The following is an 18379-nucleotide window of genomic DNA, read 5'->3' on the forward strand; positions in this document are numbered from 1 at the left end:
CAGACTCTAAATGATTTATGATCTTGGAACGTTGGAACTGAACAAACAAAGTAATTACACATGCCCCAGCCATGTTCCGGTCCCCAAAAAAGAGTGCCGGTGTTGGGAACCGGCAACCACTGCCACAAATTAAGCACTGCCTGTGCCTCTAAATCCGAAAAAACATGAAACCAGGACGAGAGGAGTGTCTCGCCATACACATAAGCTTAGGACATTAGATCAGGGAAAGTGAAAGTGCTCTTCAGAGTGGTTGGCTGCGAATCATAGCATTGCCTTATTGGAATTTTTACCTTTATTAATAATAATTCAGCTTTCGGTGAGACAATGGTGGAAAAATGGAGTATTGTTTAGGGTTGGTAACAAAAGCACTCTGTCAGTGATCAAGAGGCAGTCAAGCAGAGAAGGATGGGTGTTACAGCTGCTCAGGAGATTGGTGTAGATATGTTGTAAGTGGAACATTGTTCTTATGAGGTACGTATCTATCTGGCACCGGCAACTGCATTGCTGACGCACCGTCTTTGTTCGCAAAGGGTTGTGATGCTGTGGGCAGGTAGCGGCGCAGTGCAGGCAGAGCTGTAGCAGCTGAGAATGGAGAAGTGTTGGCTATATTTAAGAGGGTGCCGCACCGGATTGCATGGGAAGAATTTCATGAAAGTGGGGGCAGGCCTGGTGGGTGGGCATTAGCGCAGGAACAGTGCATAGTACTAATGTGGTTGGTTCTCCAACTAATGTGTTGGTTCTCTATTGTGGTTGGTGTGAAAGGAGCTGTCACCTATTACAATTTAGGCAAAACTGGATGGTATAGTCTTCTACGGAAAATGGTTTTGGGGATATGAGTCAACGGCTGGCGAAATGGTCAGGAGGATACAGCCCAGAGCCCCAAGTGAGAACCATTACACATATGAACCTGTGCAAAATGCATCCTGATACAGAGGCGTTGCTAGGGAGGTGCTTAGGGGGCTATAGCCCCAGGTCATTTAGTTGTAGCCCTGGATAGAGCTCAGTGGCTACAACCAAAAGGCGTGCTAGCCCCGAGTCTTGCCAGTCACATTAGCCTAGCCCCGGATCTTTTCCAGACCTAGCAACAGCCCTGCCCCGATATATTGTACATAGATGTGCAAGTGCAGACGTGTGTGCCAGGATGCTGAAGAACATGGCTCTCAGACTGCCCCTTGCACCCTAGTGACAATAGTGCAAGGAAAAGGTGGGCTTGAGACCCTCCTCGGTGTCAGGGTGTGTAGACGGGGATCCGCTGTTTTCTGAGGGATTCTGCCCATGCCAAAGCGGGTCCTAGGCAAACACAAGGAGAGGGAAGAATGACACCATTTTAGCTCATGCATCAAACAATGAGGGGTTTAGATTGGTGGACAATGTTTATTAATATGCTGGGATAAATATGTAAACATGTAGTAATGTTTCTATTGAAAGCATTGACATCTTTGGATATTTTGAGAACCCATCGAAGTACAACTTAAAAAAAACAGAAATGGCTCCTACTTACGTCACTTGTAAAAAATAAGCTGCACAATCTACTGTCAAATCGCTCGGCTGATGTGTGGAAAGGAGGATGTTTACCTCTCACTGGTGCAGAAACAGGCTTTGCATCGTAAGAGGCTGGTCCTGGGGACTCCTGTAAATACAATACACAGACGTCTGCATTTGGAAGATCTTATTTACCAAATCACCACTAGGAACAGCATACACTAGTTAATGTCATTATTGCTTTAATGTTTGGTATGTTTTTATAACCTGTCATTATATTTTTTTGTGTATAGGGAGCCTGTTTTGTTGGGTGCCTTCTCAGGGGGACCTCAGCACCCTCTCTTTGATGATTGCTGGTTTGCAAATCACGGTCGCATGACAGAGTAACAACAGAGTTTCCTGGCTCCCTTACTCCGTATGAATTAAAAATGCAAAAAGGAACTGTGTTACTTTTCTTAGTATCATGCGCCCTTATCATGGAGGAGAAAAAGAAAAACAGCAATGCCTCTTATTCTCCAAATTGTAAGCTTTGAGCTTTTAATTGTGCATTGATCCAAAAAATTGCCCTTTATGATTACACGTGTTTCGACGTCTGCGTCTTTTTCAAATCAGGGCTAGTAAATTTGGTCCAAGTTTCATAAGTTGAGTGCTTAGATTGTATAGTCATGGGTTAAATCCCTGTTGTCGGCGTGTTCCATTTCAAAGAGTCACCGTTCGTTCTGTGTCGGGTGTCATTATGATATACAAGTATAACTGTGGTGCAGTAGTAAGCAGGATATCCATGAATGTATTGGAAGTTGGTATAATCTGGCACATTCATATAGCATACTAACAACATAGGTGCAGAAACCCTCACAATGAAAAGCAAAAATATTATGGACTAAATTGCATATTCTAGTTTTTCCAAAAACAAAATCGCCCTAAGGGGTGGTAACAGGCAGACACATTTCCATCAAAGCAAACAGTTCGGGATTGATTAACTAGAAGAACAAGTTAGTTACTTACCCATGGTAACCTTCTTTCGACTGGATGTTCCTCCCACATATTCCTGATCTTATGATATGATATCTTCCAGCTTCGGCTGCTTCAGAGGTTTTTTTCGACAGAGGGCGCTGTGTGTCGGTCCGGTCGACTCAATGTCCCTTGAGTGCTTCCATCCAGGAGTCAATGTCATTGTCGGTATATATGGCACGTGCAGCGCCCGTTGGCTTCAGTTCCGCTTTTACGCCTTCCTCATGCAGAATTACCAGTCTCAGTGAGTCCTAGACAGTATTAGACTCTGAAAGAGCGTAAAGTGTAATGCCTGGAAATTCAACATCGGGGTAGGCTGGGAGGGTCGATGAGGAATACGGGGGAGGAACAACCAGTCGAAAGTACGTTACCAGGGGTAAGTAACTTGTTCTTAGAATGGATTATGTCCTCCCACGTATTCCTCATTTTATGATAGACTCCCAAAGCAGTGTTAGGTTTTCGAGGAGGGAGAAAGAATTTTCACTTTCAAGAATTGCCATGGATTGAGTATAAGATTGACTTAAAAAAATCCTCCTTCCGCGCTAGAGGATTAATCTAGACAGTAATGCTTTGTAAAAGTGTGGATGGTAGACCAAGGGATGCCGCATAAATGTCTTTTATCAGCACCCTTCTTTGAAGAGTGGAAGATGTTGCCAGGTCACTTGTGGAATGGTTTGTTAGTGCTGCCAGGGGATCTTTCCCAGCCACTCTGTAGCACTCTGAAATAGCCAGAATTATCCATCTGGACAACGTTTGCTTAATGACTGGAAGACCTAGTTTGAGTCAAGTATACCCAATGAAAAGCTGGTTGTGTTAATGTATCTTTGTCCCCCCGAAATGTAAAAGCTCAACACCCTTCTGGGATCAAGCCTATGGGCCTCATTACAAGTCCGGCGGTAACCCTGCCGGTGTGCTGCAGGTGGGTTGGCGCCGGACTTGCAATATTTACCAGCGCCTGTCTTGCCGGAATCACCAGGGAATTACGACCCCGGCGATCCGGGAAGTCAGGCGCTGGTAAATTGTTAATACCCAAATTGTTAATCTCCATTCCCATTGAGTCCAATAGAATGGGGATCACGGAAGCACAGGCACCCACCCGCAGACACGCAGTGTGGCGGTCCGGTAACAACGGTGCCGGTAGGCTTACCGGCACCGTTGTTACCGGACCGCCACACTCGTAATGAGGCCCTATGTAGCCTTTCCTCTTCCTTGCCAGAATGAGGGGGAAAAAAGAAAGATGGGGGCAAAAAGAAAGATGGAAGCACAATTTTCTTGGCTGAATGGAAATACGACACATTTTTGGTAAAAAGGAAGGTTTAACCCTAAGGACAACCTTATCCTTGTAAACAATTGTAAATGGAGGCTTGCTAGGTAGGGCCTGCAACTAAGGATAGCCCAGGGGCAACGCGCTCACCTTGGAAGCAAGACGACACGGTACAACACAGGTTCGGTCCACGGGTCCGTGCTTAGAAACCTCTGGATATTAAGCACGTTATAAATAACCAATTACAATTACAACTCACTAGCCCTGCGGGCTGATGTTAACGCAACTAACAGAATGTTTTCAGTGTTAGCACTCTTAATAAACATAAACATGAGTGGAGTGGCTCAAAGGGAGCATACGTCAGAAATGTTAATACCAGATTACGATACCAAATTGGGACTTGAAAAAGGGTAGGAGGGAACACATTAGTGAGCCCTTTAAGAAATGGTATAATCAATGGTACTTTGAAATATGATACGTCTTCCGAGGTACACTTAAAGATTGAAAGCACCACCAAGTATCCTTTAATGGTCCCAATCTGGAGCCTCAGATTAGCCAGATGTAACAAAAAAGACAACACCATGGGTGTACCGCACTGAAAGGTGTCCACATCCTTTTCCCTACAGGAGCAGCAGAATTTGTTCCAATGGCAGCGGTATGAGGATTTTGTTGATGGCCTTCTGGACGAAAGCAAAATCTCCAGTATGTTGTCTGAGAGGTCCCAAACCTTATATCTCAACCTCTCAGAAACCATTTGTGAAGGCTGCGTGAAGGTTGAGTGTCTTGAACTTGCGAGAGAAGGTCCTATCTTTGTGGAAGACGTATTGTAGGGCAGATGGCCATGTCCAGATGGTCCGGGGACCATGTCCTTCTGGCCCAATCCGGAGAAATTAGAATCGTGGATTTCCTGAACTTTCTCAAACTCCTGGCCACGTGAGGGATGACGTGGACTGGAGGAAACGTGTACAGGAGTGGTAACTCCCAGTCCACTACGAACGCGTCCCCTAGAACTGCTCTTGAGGGAAATTCCCTGGAGCAGCACTTCCGGTTGGCACTGGTCGCAAACAAATCTACTTGAGGGGTTACCCAAAGGGTGAAGATCTCTTGAAGGGCTGCCGCTGTGTTCGCCCTTCCTGCTAGGTTAACTGCAGATAGGGAGATTCCCTCTTGCATTGTCCAGAACCAGAGCTGCATTGCCTCTCTACATAGCGGTAGTGACCCTACACCTCTCTTGTTGAGGTAGTACCTGGCCAATGTATTGTTAGTCATTATCAGGATATTCTTTCCCTGTACAGAGGGCAGAAAGGCTTTCAGCGCTAGTCTGATTGCCCTAAGCTCCAAAATATTGATTTGTAGATGGGACTCTAATGGAGACCAACGACCGTGGACTGTCGATTGTTGGCGTGTGCTCGCCACCCCATGAGTAAGGCGCCCGTAACTACTGTTATCTCCGGCCATGGCTGCTAAAAAAAGTCAAAGGCCGGAAAACGCAGGGCACTCTCGAATTTGGTGACCATCTGCAGATTGTGTTGCGTCCTCATCTCGGGTGACAAGGCTTTTCTCAAGGATGCACCCAGGACTGCTCAGATGAACTGGAGTCTTTGAGATGGTATCATGTGGGACTTCTTGTAATTGAGGGGGAAGCCCAGTCTGTGGAGAGAGTGGCAGATGATGCTGAGAGGTTCCAGGGCTTGTTTTGGAGAACAGGCCTTGACCAGCCAACCGTCCACAAGGGGGTAGATGTGAATCCTCCCTCTCCTGAGACTTTCTGCCACCACTGCCATCAACTTGGTCAAAACCCTCTGTGTACAGGTCAGCCCGAATTGCAGAACTCGAAACTGATAATGAGAAACGCCAACAGCGAACCTCAGGTACTTTCTGTACTTGTGATAGATTGGCATATGAAAGTCTAATGACACCTTCCAATCCTGAAGCTGGAGGGCCTGAAGCATCTGAGAAAGGGTAATCATTTTGAACTCGTCCCGTCCAAAATAGGCCCCAATCCTCTGTCCTTCTTGGGGATTTTGAAAATAGGGAGAGTTCCACCCTTTGTTCCTCTCCGTCACAGGTACTGGTTCTATAGCACCTTTATCTTGCAGGCTCAAAATATCCTACACAAGGAATAGATCTAGAATTTTGAATGAGTGGATCCCCATGGATGGTCCTGAGGCCTCTTTAGAAAGGGAAGGCAGTCACCTTGGCTACTGTTTCTAATGTCCATGCATCGGAAGGAATGCCTCACCATTCTTTCAGATGCAGTGAGAGTCTGCCTCCCACCGGAGCTTTGTGGGTTAAGGCCTGAGAGAGGTTTTGAGGCAGGTGAAGCAGCGGCTGATGGTAAAGTAGCCATTACTTGGGTGGGCTTTGCACCTTTCCCTCGTCCACCACGGGGGAATCTTCTCCGACCCCTTTGACTAGCCAGCCCTCCCGCTCTTCCAACTCAGGAGTAGAAGCGAAAGGACTTAACTCTCCAATATGATCCACAGGAATGAGGGGATTGTGGCTGTCTGATAGTGGCTCCAAGGGACTTTGCCGCTGCCTTTGAGGTCTCCAGCTTCTCTAAGCTTTGTCACCATTGCTGCCAAACAGCTAGGTGCCGTCAAAGGGCGTGTTGAGGAGTCTGGATTGCACATCCGGTGCAAAACCTGACACTCAACCACGCACTGCGTATTACCGTGCTTGCCGCCATGGCTCTGCTGATGCTATCAGCTGAGTCCAATCCTGATTGCAGAGACTCTCACATAGCCTTCTTGCGGTCCCTTATAATGCTCAGGAAGCAGTCTCTCTCTTCCCCTTCGGGAATATGGTTAGCCGCCATAGCTACACATTCCCACAGGATGAATGTGAATTTTGCTAAAACACAAGTGGAATTTGCAGACTTGAGCACCATGCTCCTGGACGAAAATACCTTTCTTGCCCAAGCGTCGAAATGGTTATCATCCCTATCCAGTGGGATGGTAGGGCATGCAGTCTGTTTCGAGGTTGACAATACCATCTGAACAACTATGCTTTCAGGTGTTGGATGTTTTGACAGGTAGCTAGGGTCGCTGTCACGACCCTCGCCCAAAACCCCCTCTGGAAAACCCATTGGCCAGGTGGAGTCAAGACTCGGGCCTCTAGAGCCTGGCATCCTCTTCAAAAGCCCTCATGGGGCCAGTCCTCATACACCATGAAAAAACAATGTGCTTGGGAACTACTTTATTGTATTGTCAGCCAACATGGAGGCAGCCACATAGCTTGGTTCCTAAGAACCAAGCTATGCGGTCTAGTGTTTTGGGTGTAGTAGCTAGGGACTACTTTTCCTGGACTATTTTGTTGGGGCTATTTAAACTACACCCGAGCAAGATAACACGCTTTGCGTTACTTTGCAGCTTGCAACGTGACGCTCACCGTGTCCAGCTATTCCCTCGAACCTCAGAGAAGCAGAACCTGCAAGGAGACAAAAGGAACATCATTAGCAGCAGCAGCATCTTACCTGCAGTCTTCATCTTTAAACACACACAGCTACTGAGAACGGCTTCCTCGAATCTGCACGCCTCCCGGACAGAACGACCAGAAAGAGGTAGATAGAGGGAACATTAAAGAAAGCAGTAGAGACATTTACAAATTACGAACTGCTCAAAAGGCTTACCTGGCTGGTCGCCTCTTGGCTGGCACCACTCCGGACATTCCACTTGCGCTGAAGAACACCGCGACCTACAAGGAAGGAAAACACAGGTTAGCAAAGGCAAGACTTCTCAGCGCTGCGCATAGCTCTTACTTACTGCATCATAACGCTCTTAATGTGCTATCATTTACCAGCGGGGCTCAACCAAGCCAGTTCGCCGTGCTGAAGCTCTGCATACCTAAGGGAGAAAAAAGAGACATTTTAAACAAAGAAAGGCATGCAGGATAGCAACAAAACTAAAGAACAGCAATAAGACCTACCGGAACAATATCAAACGGGCGGGCGTCAGTGAAGTAACTGGACCGCACTCACCCATGAAAGACAACGCGCCCCTGCAAAGAAGGCAGGACGGAGAGCACGCCTAATTCTACCACAAGGTGAGGAGAGGGCACCAGAGGGACTGAAATCATACGGGGGTGGAGGGAGGATACTTACCCCAGTCGGTCAGTCTTGAACACAGTCCTCCTGTAATTTCAGGCAGAACCTTCCCCGCAGACCACATCAGGGCAAAGCTGAGAAGCACACCAGCGAGTAACCCGGCTGGGTGGCGTCCCTGTGGATACCAGGTGAGCGTAAAAGTCGCTACTAGATGGCCTATATTTTCTGGTGAGGTTTTTGTTCACTGCAGGGTTCGACTCCCAATTTGCAATTACCCTTTTCTGAAGAGCTACATGGAAAGGAAGTATGGGATCCTTTTGTGGACCTTTATCCAGATTGTCTGTTAGGTCATCTTGCTTAAACGGAGAAGCAGGTCTGCCCCATCCTATAAAGTCATAGTCATCAGATGCCTATAAGAACCATCAGCATGGTCTGCCGGATCCATCTTACCAAATTCCATCTCAGGTGTAGCGTCGACCCCACTAGCTAATAGAAAATGTTCTGATAAATCCTTTAGCCTAGATTCTTGTGAAACAAGGCTTTCTGGGACGTTATGTGTCTTAACTCCAAACCAAATGGTAGAGTATATTGATCTGAGGGTTCGTATTCCTCATAAATTGAGGATAAAGACTTAAAGAAATCTTCCTTTGGTAGTGGCTTGCAAGATTTCTGAATTTCCTTAGGTTTGGAAGGTATAGCGTTGATGCCTTTGGCGAAGCCATCGACGATATCGATACTAACGACTTTGATGTCGATGGCGTCGATGTCTTCAATGACTTTTCCATAGATCTTACGGAGCCCTCAAAAAGCTTGACCCTTGACTCAAAATAGTCTTGGACGATTTCTTGTTGTGTGGAGATCTCAAAGGATCTTGAGGGGGTCTCCATTTTACGTCCCGGGCACGAGGGCATGGGGATGTATTCTTAGGCCTTTCCTTGTCTGCCTTAGTTGGCTCGACAGGAGCATGGCTTTTTACCTTCTCCCTCGAGGGAGTAGGAGCCTCTGTCTCTCAAAGATTTTCAGCATTTCCTGCCTGAAATTCTTCCACTGTGCTGGAGTGGAGGATTTAGTTGGACAGGTTATACTCTTCTCCGGGGAGGAATCCGATGTACTCTAAGTGGGTGATTTATAATGCCTTTTCTTAGATTTTCTCAAAGATGTCGAAGAATGATGGGACCCGCTCCTGGAGCGTGAATGTTTTTTTACCTTTTCCTTTGAGGAGAGCCACGCTTCCACTCGTGTGATCATCGTTTCTTCGATGGAGTCATTAAAGGGGATAAAGTAGGGGGCCTACCCGCCGCTTGTTTCCCGTTACGCTCTTTGAGAGCCTTACTGGACATTGACTGACAGGATTCAAAGTCCACTGTGCTATGTGCGACCCCAAGGCACCACAGACACACCCAATGGGGGTCCGTGAGCGACATCTTGAGGCTGCAGTTGTAGCACTTTTTGAACCCGGTCTTCGGGGTTGGAGGTGCTGAAGACGAGGCCATTGTACTCGAACAAAGTTCTCACAGAAAAACTGAAGCGCGTCGTAATTCTTTGAAGTGTTAGCTATCGCGGAAAGACGAACTGAAGCCAACGGGCGCTGCATGTGCAATATAGACCAACGATGTCGACTCAGGATGGAAGCCCTTGAGGAACATTGCATCGACACACAGCGCCCTCTATCAGAAATATATTCCAAAGCAGCTAGAAGATATCATATCATATGATGAGGAATACGTGGGAGGACACCATACATTTTAATGTGTACATATACTAATGGTATGAATGAGAACATCAACTTTTCTTGTAATTTGACAGCGTGGAGCCATACGTTTGCACTTCAAAGTAAATAGCTTCCCGACATCCGAGCAGAGGGTTTAATTGCAACTGTACACATTGCCTGCCATGCAAGCACCCTAATCATTAATATATTTTACCGATTTATTTAAATGCTCAACTTTTCTTGTATTTATGCCCCTAGGAAGGGGTACATGAGATGCCTCCCATCCATTTGGGGTTGGGGGGAGAGGCCATCAGAAATATTGGCACAGCCCCCCCCCCCCAAGCCTGGGGCAGTACATCCCCCTCCCCCCCGGGGGCAGATGGACACACACGTGTGCCCATCTGCCCCTAGGAAAAAGGCAAAACAAAAACAAAATATATACATATAACTTGTTTTGGGTGGGGGTGTGTGTGGAGGCTGTGGGGAGCCCACTAGACCACTAGACCACTAGAATTTTTTGTGCCTTCAAAGGGGAGGTGGCCTCCCCCCCACCGTAAGTAGATGGGGGCACATCATGTAGCCCTCCCTGGGGGGGGAGAGGCCACCAGAGATATTAGCACAGGCCAACCCCAAACCTTGGGCAGTATGTCCCCTCCCCCCCGAGGGCAGATGGGCAGACACATGTGCCCATCTGCCCCTAAGAAAGGGGAAAAAGAAAACAAAACAAATTATAACCATGGATGTTTTCAGTGGAAAGGGGAGTGGCCCTCTACCCCCACCCCAAATGGATGGAGGACATATCATATAGCCCTCCCTGGGGGCAGATTGCTAGTGCAATCTGTCCCTAGGAAGGAGTACATGAGATGCCACACCCCCATGCATGGTGCAGTACGTTTTGCCCACCCTGGGGGCAGATGGACATACTAATGTGCCCATCTGCTCCTAAGAAAAGGGGCAAAAGAAAACAAAAAAAATGATAACTTGTTTTGGGTGGGTGTGGGGGGCCACTAAACCACCATGGATGTTTTAGTGGAAAGGTGGGTGGCCCTCTCCCCCCCTGACCCCAAATGGATGGGGGCATTTCATGTAGCCCTCCCTGGGGGCAGATTGCTAGTACATGAGATGCCCCCCCCATCCATTTGTGGTATGGGCAGAGAGGGCCACCAGAAAACATTGGAATGGTTCCCCAATGCATGGGGCAGTACGTGTTGCCCACCCTCTGGGCAGATGGGTTCACTAATGTGCCCATCTGCCCCTAGAAAGGGTTAAAAAAACATACCTTGTTTTGGGTGGGTGTGGGGGGGCCACTGAACTACCATGGATGTTTTTAGTGGAATCGCCCCAGAATGTATTACCCACAATCCCTGACAAAGTCTGAAATTTGGTGGTAAAAAACAAAATGTTCTCTTTGATGGGGATTGTGGGTAATACATTCTGGGGCGATTCTGTGGATTCCCACGGGTGTCTTCTTTTCGGAAATGCATGGGGTTCCCTGTTTTCCTTGGTGGCTTTGACACCCTAGGCCCAAATCTGTACGTTGTCCACATGAGCAAAATCTGCTTTGCCGAAATGCTTGGGATTACCAGTGGGTTAGCCTATTCCCTTTGCACCCAGGTAGGTGCACCCACACATGTGAGGTATCGTTTTCATCAGGACACCTGTGGGAATGCGGGAAGGTAGGCCATGTGTTTTTGGCAGCGCGTTTCGGTGGGTGAGCAGAGTGAAATGTGTGAAAAAAGAGTTTTCTTAGCCACATTTCAGACTTTGCCGGGGGTTGTGGGTAATGCATTCTGGGACGATTCGCGCAAGTCAGACCTCTCTGGATTCCCATGGGTGTCCTCTTTTCGGAAATGCATGGGGTTCCCCGTTTTCCTTGGTGGCTTCGACACCCTAGGCCCAAATCTGTAGGTTGTCCGCATGGGCAAAATTCCTGAAAATCTGCTCTGCCGAAAGACTTGGGAGTTACCTGTGTTCTAGTCTTTTCCCTTTGCGCCCAGGTAGGTGCACCCACACATGTGATGTACTGTTTTCGTCGGGAAACCTGTAGGTACGCGGGAAGGTAGGCTATGCGTTGTTGGCTATGTGTTTCGGTGGGTGACCAGAGTGAAAGGTGCAGAATTTGTGTTTTTTTCTGTCATTTTCCCAATTTCCCCCCAAACTATGGAATCTTACCCTACATAGTTGTTGCCTGACCTGTGCAAATCACCCCTTCCTAAACTTGGAATTTTGTCTACTTTTCAGAAATGTATGCCCTTCTGTCCTCCCATTCAGCTTTCCTAACATGTACTTCCATTCCGTCCATGCATGTCCTATTAGGAAAAAAGGCCAACATCATCTACCTCTCACAAAACAGTTGGTAACCATATCAAAATATGTTTTTTGGTTTCCACTCAACCTGTTCTTGAAAGCCTGGAAAATTGTGAATTCAGCACACCAAACCAGTTGTTTCTAGCAGTTACAAGGAAAAAACCATAGGATTCTTTTGACATCAATTTATTGGCATTGTCTGAAAAAAAACCAACATTTTCACCCTTTTTGGTTATTTTCTCTCACCCTCCTACAGCAAACTAGGTTTCCTTGGTGGCCTTACAACCACCTACATGTCGGGAAAAAAGGGGCCATATTTGGCCGAGATATCTCTTGCAACAAAAACGTTACGAGGCATTGAATGGTGACATACCGAAAACACCAAGTTAAGTTTGCAGGTGTAATCGGTGTTCCTCAACTGGCTTATTTACTAAATTGGTTTCTATATTTCTATATCAACGGCATATCCCCTCACAGACAATTTGCATCACTCAGGTCTCAGTACAGAGAATTATGTCCCAATTCAACTCTTATCTGGCTCATTGAAGGGTTAGTGCAGAGGACTGAAGAAGGCAGTAGGAGGGTAATGGGCCTGCTCCCTCAAGGTAAATGGGAAGATGGTCACATAAAACTTGGGGATGGACGAGTGCACCCACCAATGGGAACAATAGTAAAACAATGACATGCATCTCCACGTTCAAATTGGTGGGTCCACTCAGCAATGCAATTTGCAGGAGGAATGTCTCAGAAAAGTCAGCAAGTGGGTGGAAGAGAATTGGCTACAGCTCAACGTAGAAAAAACAAGTCATGCTGCCAATATGCTTCCAATATTTGTGTCACAAACAGGACACCCTTCAGTATCTTCTTAAGGCTCTAGATCCTATGGAGCCTAACGTAATGAAAAGAAATGAATTGCCACTTTCGAGCGTGTATCTATCGTTTGGTTTCAATTTCTAGTGTTGATATGCTGCCATGGTGATAGTCCCGCCTTCCGTGACCTCACGGGGGTGGGACCCAAGGCTTCGGCACGACGCCTCTAGGTCACCATGACAACATTCAAATACTCTTGCAGACATTCGCGTGCGTGCTTGTGCGAATGCGTCAGCCATTAACACAGCCTTCCTTGCCGAGTAAGGTAAGAACCCTCCTCACCGTTCCTCATTTACTTGTCAAATAATTGCAAGCCATTGATTAGGAATTTGGTGGCTTTTACAGGAGCACGAACCACAGCTAGTCCCTTCCTACACCAGTTGAAGAATCATTAGAGATAGAAGGTACAATCCATTTCCCCCGACTAAATGTTAACCCGTTAATCACATGGATGTATAGTCATTGACACTATGTCTGTTTTCTTTTTTCTTTTACCTTTATATCAACATGTTGGGACACATTGATGCACATTGAACCGGTATGTGTTTGCATATATTTTCTTAATCTATATGTGGTTACTTTATGGCATATAATTATTATTTAAAAAGACATAAATGTTGGACATTTTAGAATAAATGTATCATGTACCGCCCTGATGAAGGTTTTTTAACCGAAATGCATTGGCATCTGTACATGTAATCCTAGCCATTTTGGCCTGGCCTCATTGAATATGAAATATTCTATAAAAGAAAAATAAAGGGATGTGAATAAACATTTCTTCCAAGCAAATCATAATTTTGTTGCGAAGATTTATTGCAATAATTTTGATGCACGTTTAAGAATTGGAGTACCCTATAGTGCAGCCCTGCTCAGGACCAACTGAGAGCACCAGTTTTAATAGAGTCGACTAACTATTTTTTTGCTTGTTGATATTCGGTCCTTATGCCAGAGGACCTCCTTACAACTGGTAGCCCCAGGACAAAACTTTATGAATCAAGATTACAGATTAGTGAATTAACATAAATCACATAGTAGTGCCCACCTTTACCCTTCATTCTTGGAACATTTTTAATTCCCCATTACTTTCAAAAACAAAGTGGATATCTCTATCTTAATTCACATACTGGTCATAACTACTTTAATCTTGCCTAGTGTCTTGGTATTTATGCACGCCTCCTAAAGCGCCAGAATTAAAGGCTACATGTGGCTGAAATTATGCCAGCTAGCTTGGCCAAAGGGCTAAGACAATGTCATCATGGTATCATGGAAAGATTAGAACAACAATGACCCCCAGATCCTTTATGGAAAATCCCCATAAGAGCTGAAAGTAAAGGTATCATGGTAGTGCATCTTGTTTTAGTGGGAACACAGAAGCTCTCCTATCTAGTGCCTTTTGTGTGGAATATGTGACCAGAATTAATATGTAATGACAAAAACCTTGCTCCCTATTCCTTAGAACACTTTGTGGATTGAATCAGTTTATGGCAGTGGTGTTTGAACAGTGGGGGAATGTGGAAATATGCGCTATATAAATGGTAGTATGCATTCCACCTACCACTCACTCTTGGACAGGAAAATGTCAAAATAAAATGTAATCGTAACTTACCGGTATCCGTGGACATTGAGAAAGGGTGCAGTTGTAAATCCGCTCCCGGGGGGCTTTTTCATATTGCGATACAGTTCCAAAAACACCATGCTTTCTTTTTTCGGGTGTGTCAAGCTCTTCCAAAAAGCTTCTTATCTCATAAGCACCTGGCTCCAGATTATTTCCTTTCTGGAGGTTTCAAAACAAGAATAAGCACAAACATTAGTACAAACAGTTCTGACATCACATGTAGCTTTCATTAGTTATCTTGTACCATACTTACGATATTGGTCAAAGTCAAGTTTATTTTGGAATAAAAACATTCCATAAAACAGATAACAAATTCACTATATATTCATATGAAAAAAATCATTATACATACACATCAAAAACAATTTAGATAAGAACTCATAATTTGTAAAGCTTGCCTAAGGTAGGTGTAGTGTCTAACATCACAGGATAAAAGGGTAAGTGTCAGGAACCACGCTGGAGCCATCAAGTAAGAAAGTACAATACACTTTATTTAAGTTTCAGGGTATTAGTACAAAAGAAGGAGAGAGTTTAGTTTATTTACTTATATAGCGCACCTAACACAGGGGTAAGCTGGGCGCTTTACTTAGATGCATGATTAGTTACAGGACACAATACAGATAGTAGATTTACACGGTTACAAGGTTACTAAAGTGTTTACAAGGTTACAAAGTTACAACAATAGGTAGGTTCCATAGTTACAGTAGGTTTGGAACACTTATGTACAGAATTTACAAGTTTACTGTATCAGGTAAGTTCCATAATTACAATAGGTGTTTACAATTTTGCAGAGGTCAGGTGGATAAATCATCAAGCTATCAACTCCCATCCTATAGGTCCTAACGGACATATGCAGACTGCTGAGGGTACACTGAGTTCCACAATCACCAACATTCTATAAGCTTGCATTGCATCAGCAATACAAGCACACACTACACATCCCCTTCCTTATTGTCATGCCCCGCATTCCTGCTTACAGACGTCCGGGGGCGTCTATTTCCAGGTGGAAGCTGCCCTGGCGACTGCTTTCAGTTCGTGGAATACGCTGCACTACATTATCCAGCATTCCTTCTTCCCACGTCACCTGAAGCGCACGCAACGTGTCTTGCGTCCTGGAAATGATACCAGTATTTAGTACGGCGTATCCCTGCAACGGGTGCTCCTAAACTAAGTAATTAGTTCGAGTGCCCGATTTATTGACTTCCTGATTGCTGTGTTTCCTTGACCCGGCTTATGCTTTAAGGATTACTCTTGAACGTTTTTTCCCTACGATTTCTGGCGCCATTTCCCTCAGCTGTTTTCCCTTGGTAAACAAACTCACGGCTTTTCCTAACGGATTGTTTCCCTCTTGCCCTTGTTTGTTGTGATGCCTTGGAATTTGTGAACCTCAAGTTCAACGCAATACAGAACACTAGGAAAATCTGAACGAAACCTCTTTTCAAGTTTCTTTTCTCTCTTCTGGCTGCTAACTCTACTGGCTTTCTGAACCCTTCAACCTCACGTGTGTCACAAGCCCACAAAACACTCTTTTTCTGGATCTACCATCAACGCTGCTCTCATCACCAGAAACATTGCTCTACACATCGAAGTGACCGATTGGACGCTCTCCTGATTTGGTGGTCACTACTTGGATTGGATATTTTCACTTTGGGGACGCTTTGCTGAATTCCTTGGGGATTATTTTTGGACTATCTAGTTGCGCCCTCGTGCCGTTCGGGTTAGGTGGATTATTGCACAGACTTCCTTAAACTGAGATGTTCTTCCTTCTTCACCTTGTCATCACTTTGTTGAACTCACATAGGTTACGGGACTTCCTTTTGGCTAAGCAGGTAAGAGAGGGTAATTGCGGGCGGGGGATTGCTGCACTTTGGTAACTCTGGCTGCTCTCTTGAACCATCGTTTTTGCTTTGTTCCCTTAGCTCTGTTGTCGCTGCACCTGCCTTTTCACTCAAGCCCCTGGCCTGTTAGTTATAGTTTATTTCTACAGGCTGCGCTCTTGGGGGGAAAGTCTTGTTAACATCGCGTTCAAGATATCCCAGAGCAGAGGGGCTCCCAAGGTGGATGCTGATTCTGTATCCTTTATAAGTCTGTATCCTTTTTCAAATTGTGTTAAAGTGTGACACTTATAAAGCTGCCGGAAGGGGAAACACACACCAAACCAGAAAGGATGCCGTACACCAAAATAACCCAACTAAACACTTTAGAGACATTACCACAATCACAACCACCCAAGCATATTCAACACACTGCGTAACTAACATTTGAAACCAATCAAGAGAACATACCACCATGTATCCGGGACTGCCACTACCGGATCTCGAAGCTGCAACCTCCGAGCACAAACCATTCAAAACTACAGCGTACTCACCTTTCACTGAACCTTCCACACGGGGTCTCGGACCTACCACGCCGGAGCGCTATCGCATCCATCCAAATAATATCTGTATCCGTACTCCAATAGAACCATAACCTAACACACACACCACCCATTCTCACGCAAAGATCCCGTCACCAGCAAAACCAACACCATAAGAAATCCTTCCCCCGGACAGAACACCCACACTCCTGACACACCACAGATGACAGTCCCCGCTCTCCTCCCAAAACCATCACCTGCGCTCTAGTCAATGCCTGTTCCATCTGCGCCCATGCACCCGCCATCCATAACGGCCTTATTCATTATAATCCTGATCTACTAGCTGTAACCGAGACCTGGTTACACAATGCTGCTGGCCCCCTCCTCTCCCTGGCAGTTCCCACCGGCCATTCTATCCTTCAAGCCGACCGCCAAGAGAGCCTAGGAGGTGGTGTCGCCATCATTCACAAATCCACACTTGCCTTAAGAGCCTCACCTCTACAACAACCACCAGGCTATGAAACCCTTCTGGCCAAACTTGAAGCCTCCCCCCCCAAACCACCATCAACGTGCTTCTCCTCTACCGCCAATCCTCCCATTCTACCACCCCAGTATCCAAACCCCCCCCCTCACGGCCCTTCTTAAGCCCAACACCAAACTGATCCTCCTAGGAGATTTCAATTTATGCTTCAACTACCCCTCTGACCATCCACACTCACAGATACCCTTGAACAGATGAACCTCTCTCAACTAGTCGTCTCTCCTGCCCTTGAAAAAGGAAGAACTCTCTATTGGATTATCCCATGCAACACTCCCCACCAAACTTCCTCCCATCTACCCCTTCCTTGGTCTGATCACGTTTTGATCCCATTCACCTTCACTACCTACATCAATGACACCTCCACTACTAGCTAACCCCTTCCCATTACCGCCAGACACACGCGCAAGCTCACACTTGAGCTCCTAGCTGCCTCTCTCCTTGCCTCCCTAAATCCACTTCCCGGCAATGTCACACCAGAAGCCATTCTCGCATCCTACAACTCTGCACTACTTGAAACACTAGACAAACATGCTCCCTTCAAAACCACAGCCCGCAAAAAACATAACACCCAAAATTGGTTCTCCGATGACCTAGCTTCCCTCCGGAATAAGAAACGAGCCCTTGAACACCTTTGGAGGAAAACCCCCTCCACCACTAACAAAGCAGCCTTCCAATGCTCAGCCAACTCCTACAAATCAGCCATCATCAATACCAAAGCTAAAATCTTCAACACCAGAATCTCCAACGCTAGCTCCAACAGCAAAGAACTCTTCAGAATCCTCAGAGAGCTTGAATCCCCAGCACTTCCTTGGACATCTTCCCTAGAAACAAAGCATGGTGCACACTTATCCAATCTGCCCTCAACACCAAAACACGGACATTAAGGGACAAAGCTATCCACAAAAACAACCTCCTACCTCTGTCACCCTACTACCCTCAGGCCAGCACCCTCACCACTGCAACCCCACCCGCCTACTTCCACTTCTCTGCCGTCTCCCCTGCTGATATCTGTACCACCATCCAACACCTGAAAGCCTCAACCTGTGTTGGTGACACCTGCCCAGTCCACATTGTCAAAATGTGTACCGAACCAATGGCCACCATCATAGCCACCTTCATCAATGCCTCATTCAAGACTAACACGATTCCCCCTGCCATCAAAGAAAGATGGGTCACG

General features: G+C 46.2%; 1 protein-coding gene across 1 annotated transcript in view; it reads right to left on the reverse strand.

The window, feature by feature from the left end:
- The window catches only part of CIMAP2 (ciliary microtubule associated protein 2), a 690070-nt gene that overhangs the window by 347817 nt on the left and 323874 nt on the right, over nucleotides 1–18379 (reverse strand). The window contains exons 7-8 of the mRNA XM_069642119.1: nucleotides 14297–14464; nucleotides 1502–1630 (exon numbers count right to left, since the gene is read on the reverse strand). Coding sequence (XP_069498220.1) covers nucleotides 1502–1630; nucleotides 14297–14464 — 297 coding nt within the window. The remainder of the gene's footprint in view (nucleotides 1–1501; nucleotides 1631–14296; nucleotides 14465–18379) is intronic.

Source organism: Ambystoma mexicanum, chromosome 1q (genome assembly GCF_040938575.1).
Source record: "Ambystoma mexicanum isolate Mex_15411 chromosome 1q, UKY_AmexF1_1, whole genome shotgun sequence".
In the NCBI taxonomy this organism is placed as follows: domain Eukaryota; kingdom Metazoa; phylum Chordata; class Amphibia; order Caudata; family Ambystomatidae; genus Ambystoma; species Ambystoma mexicanum.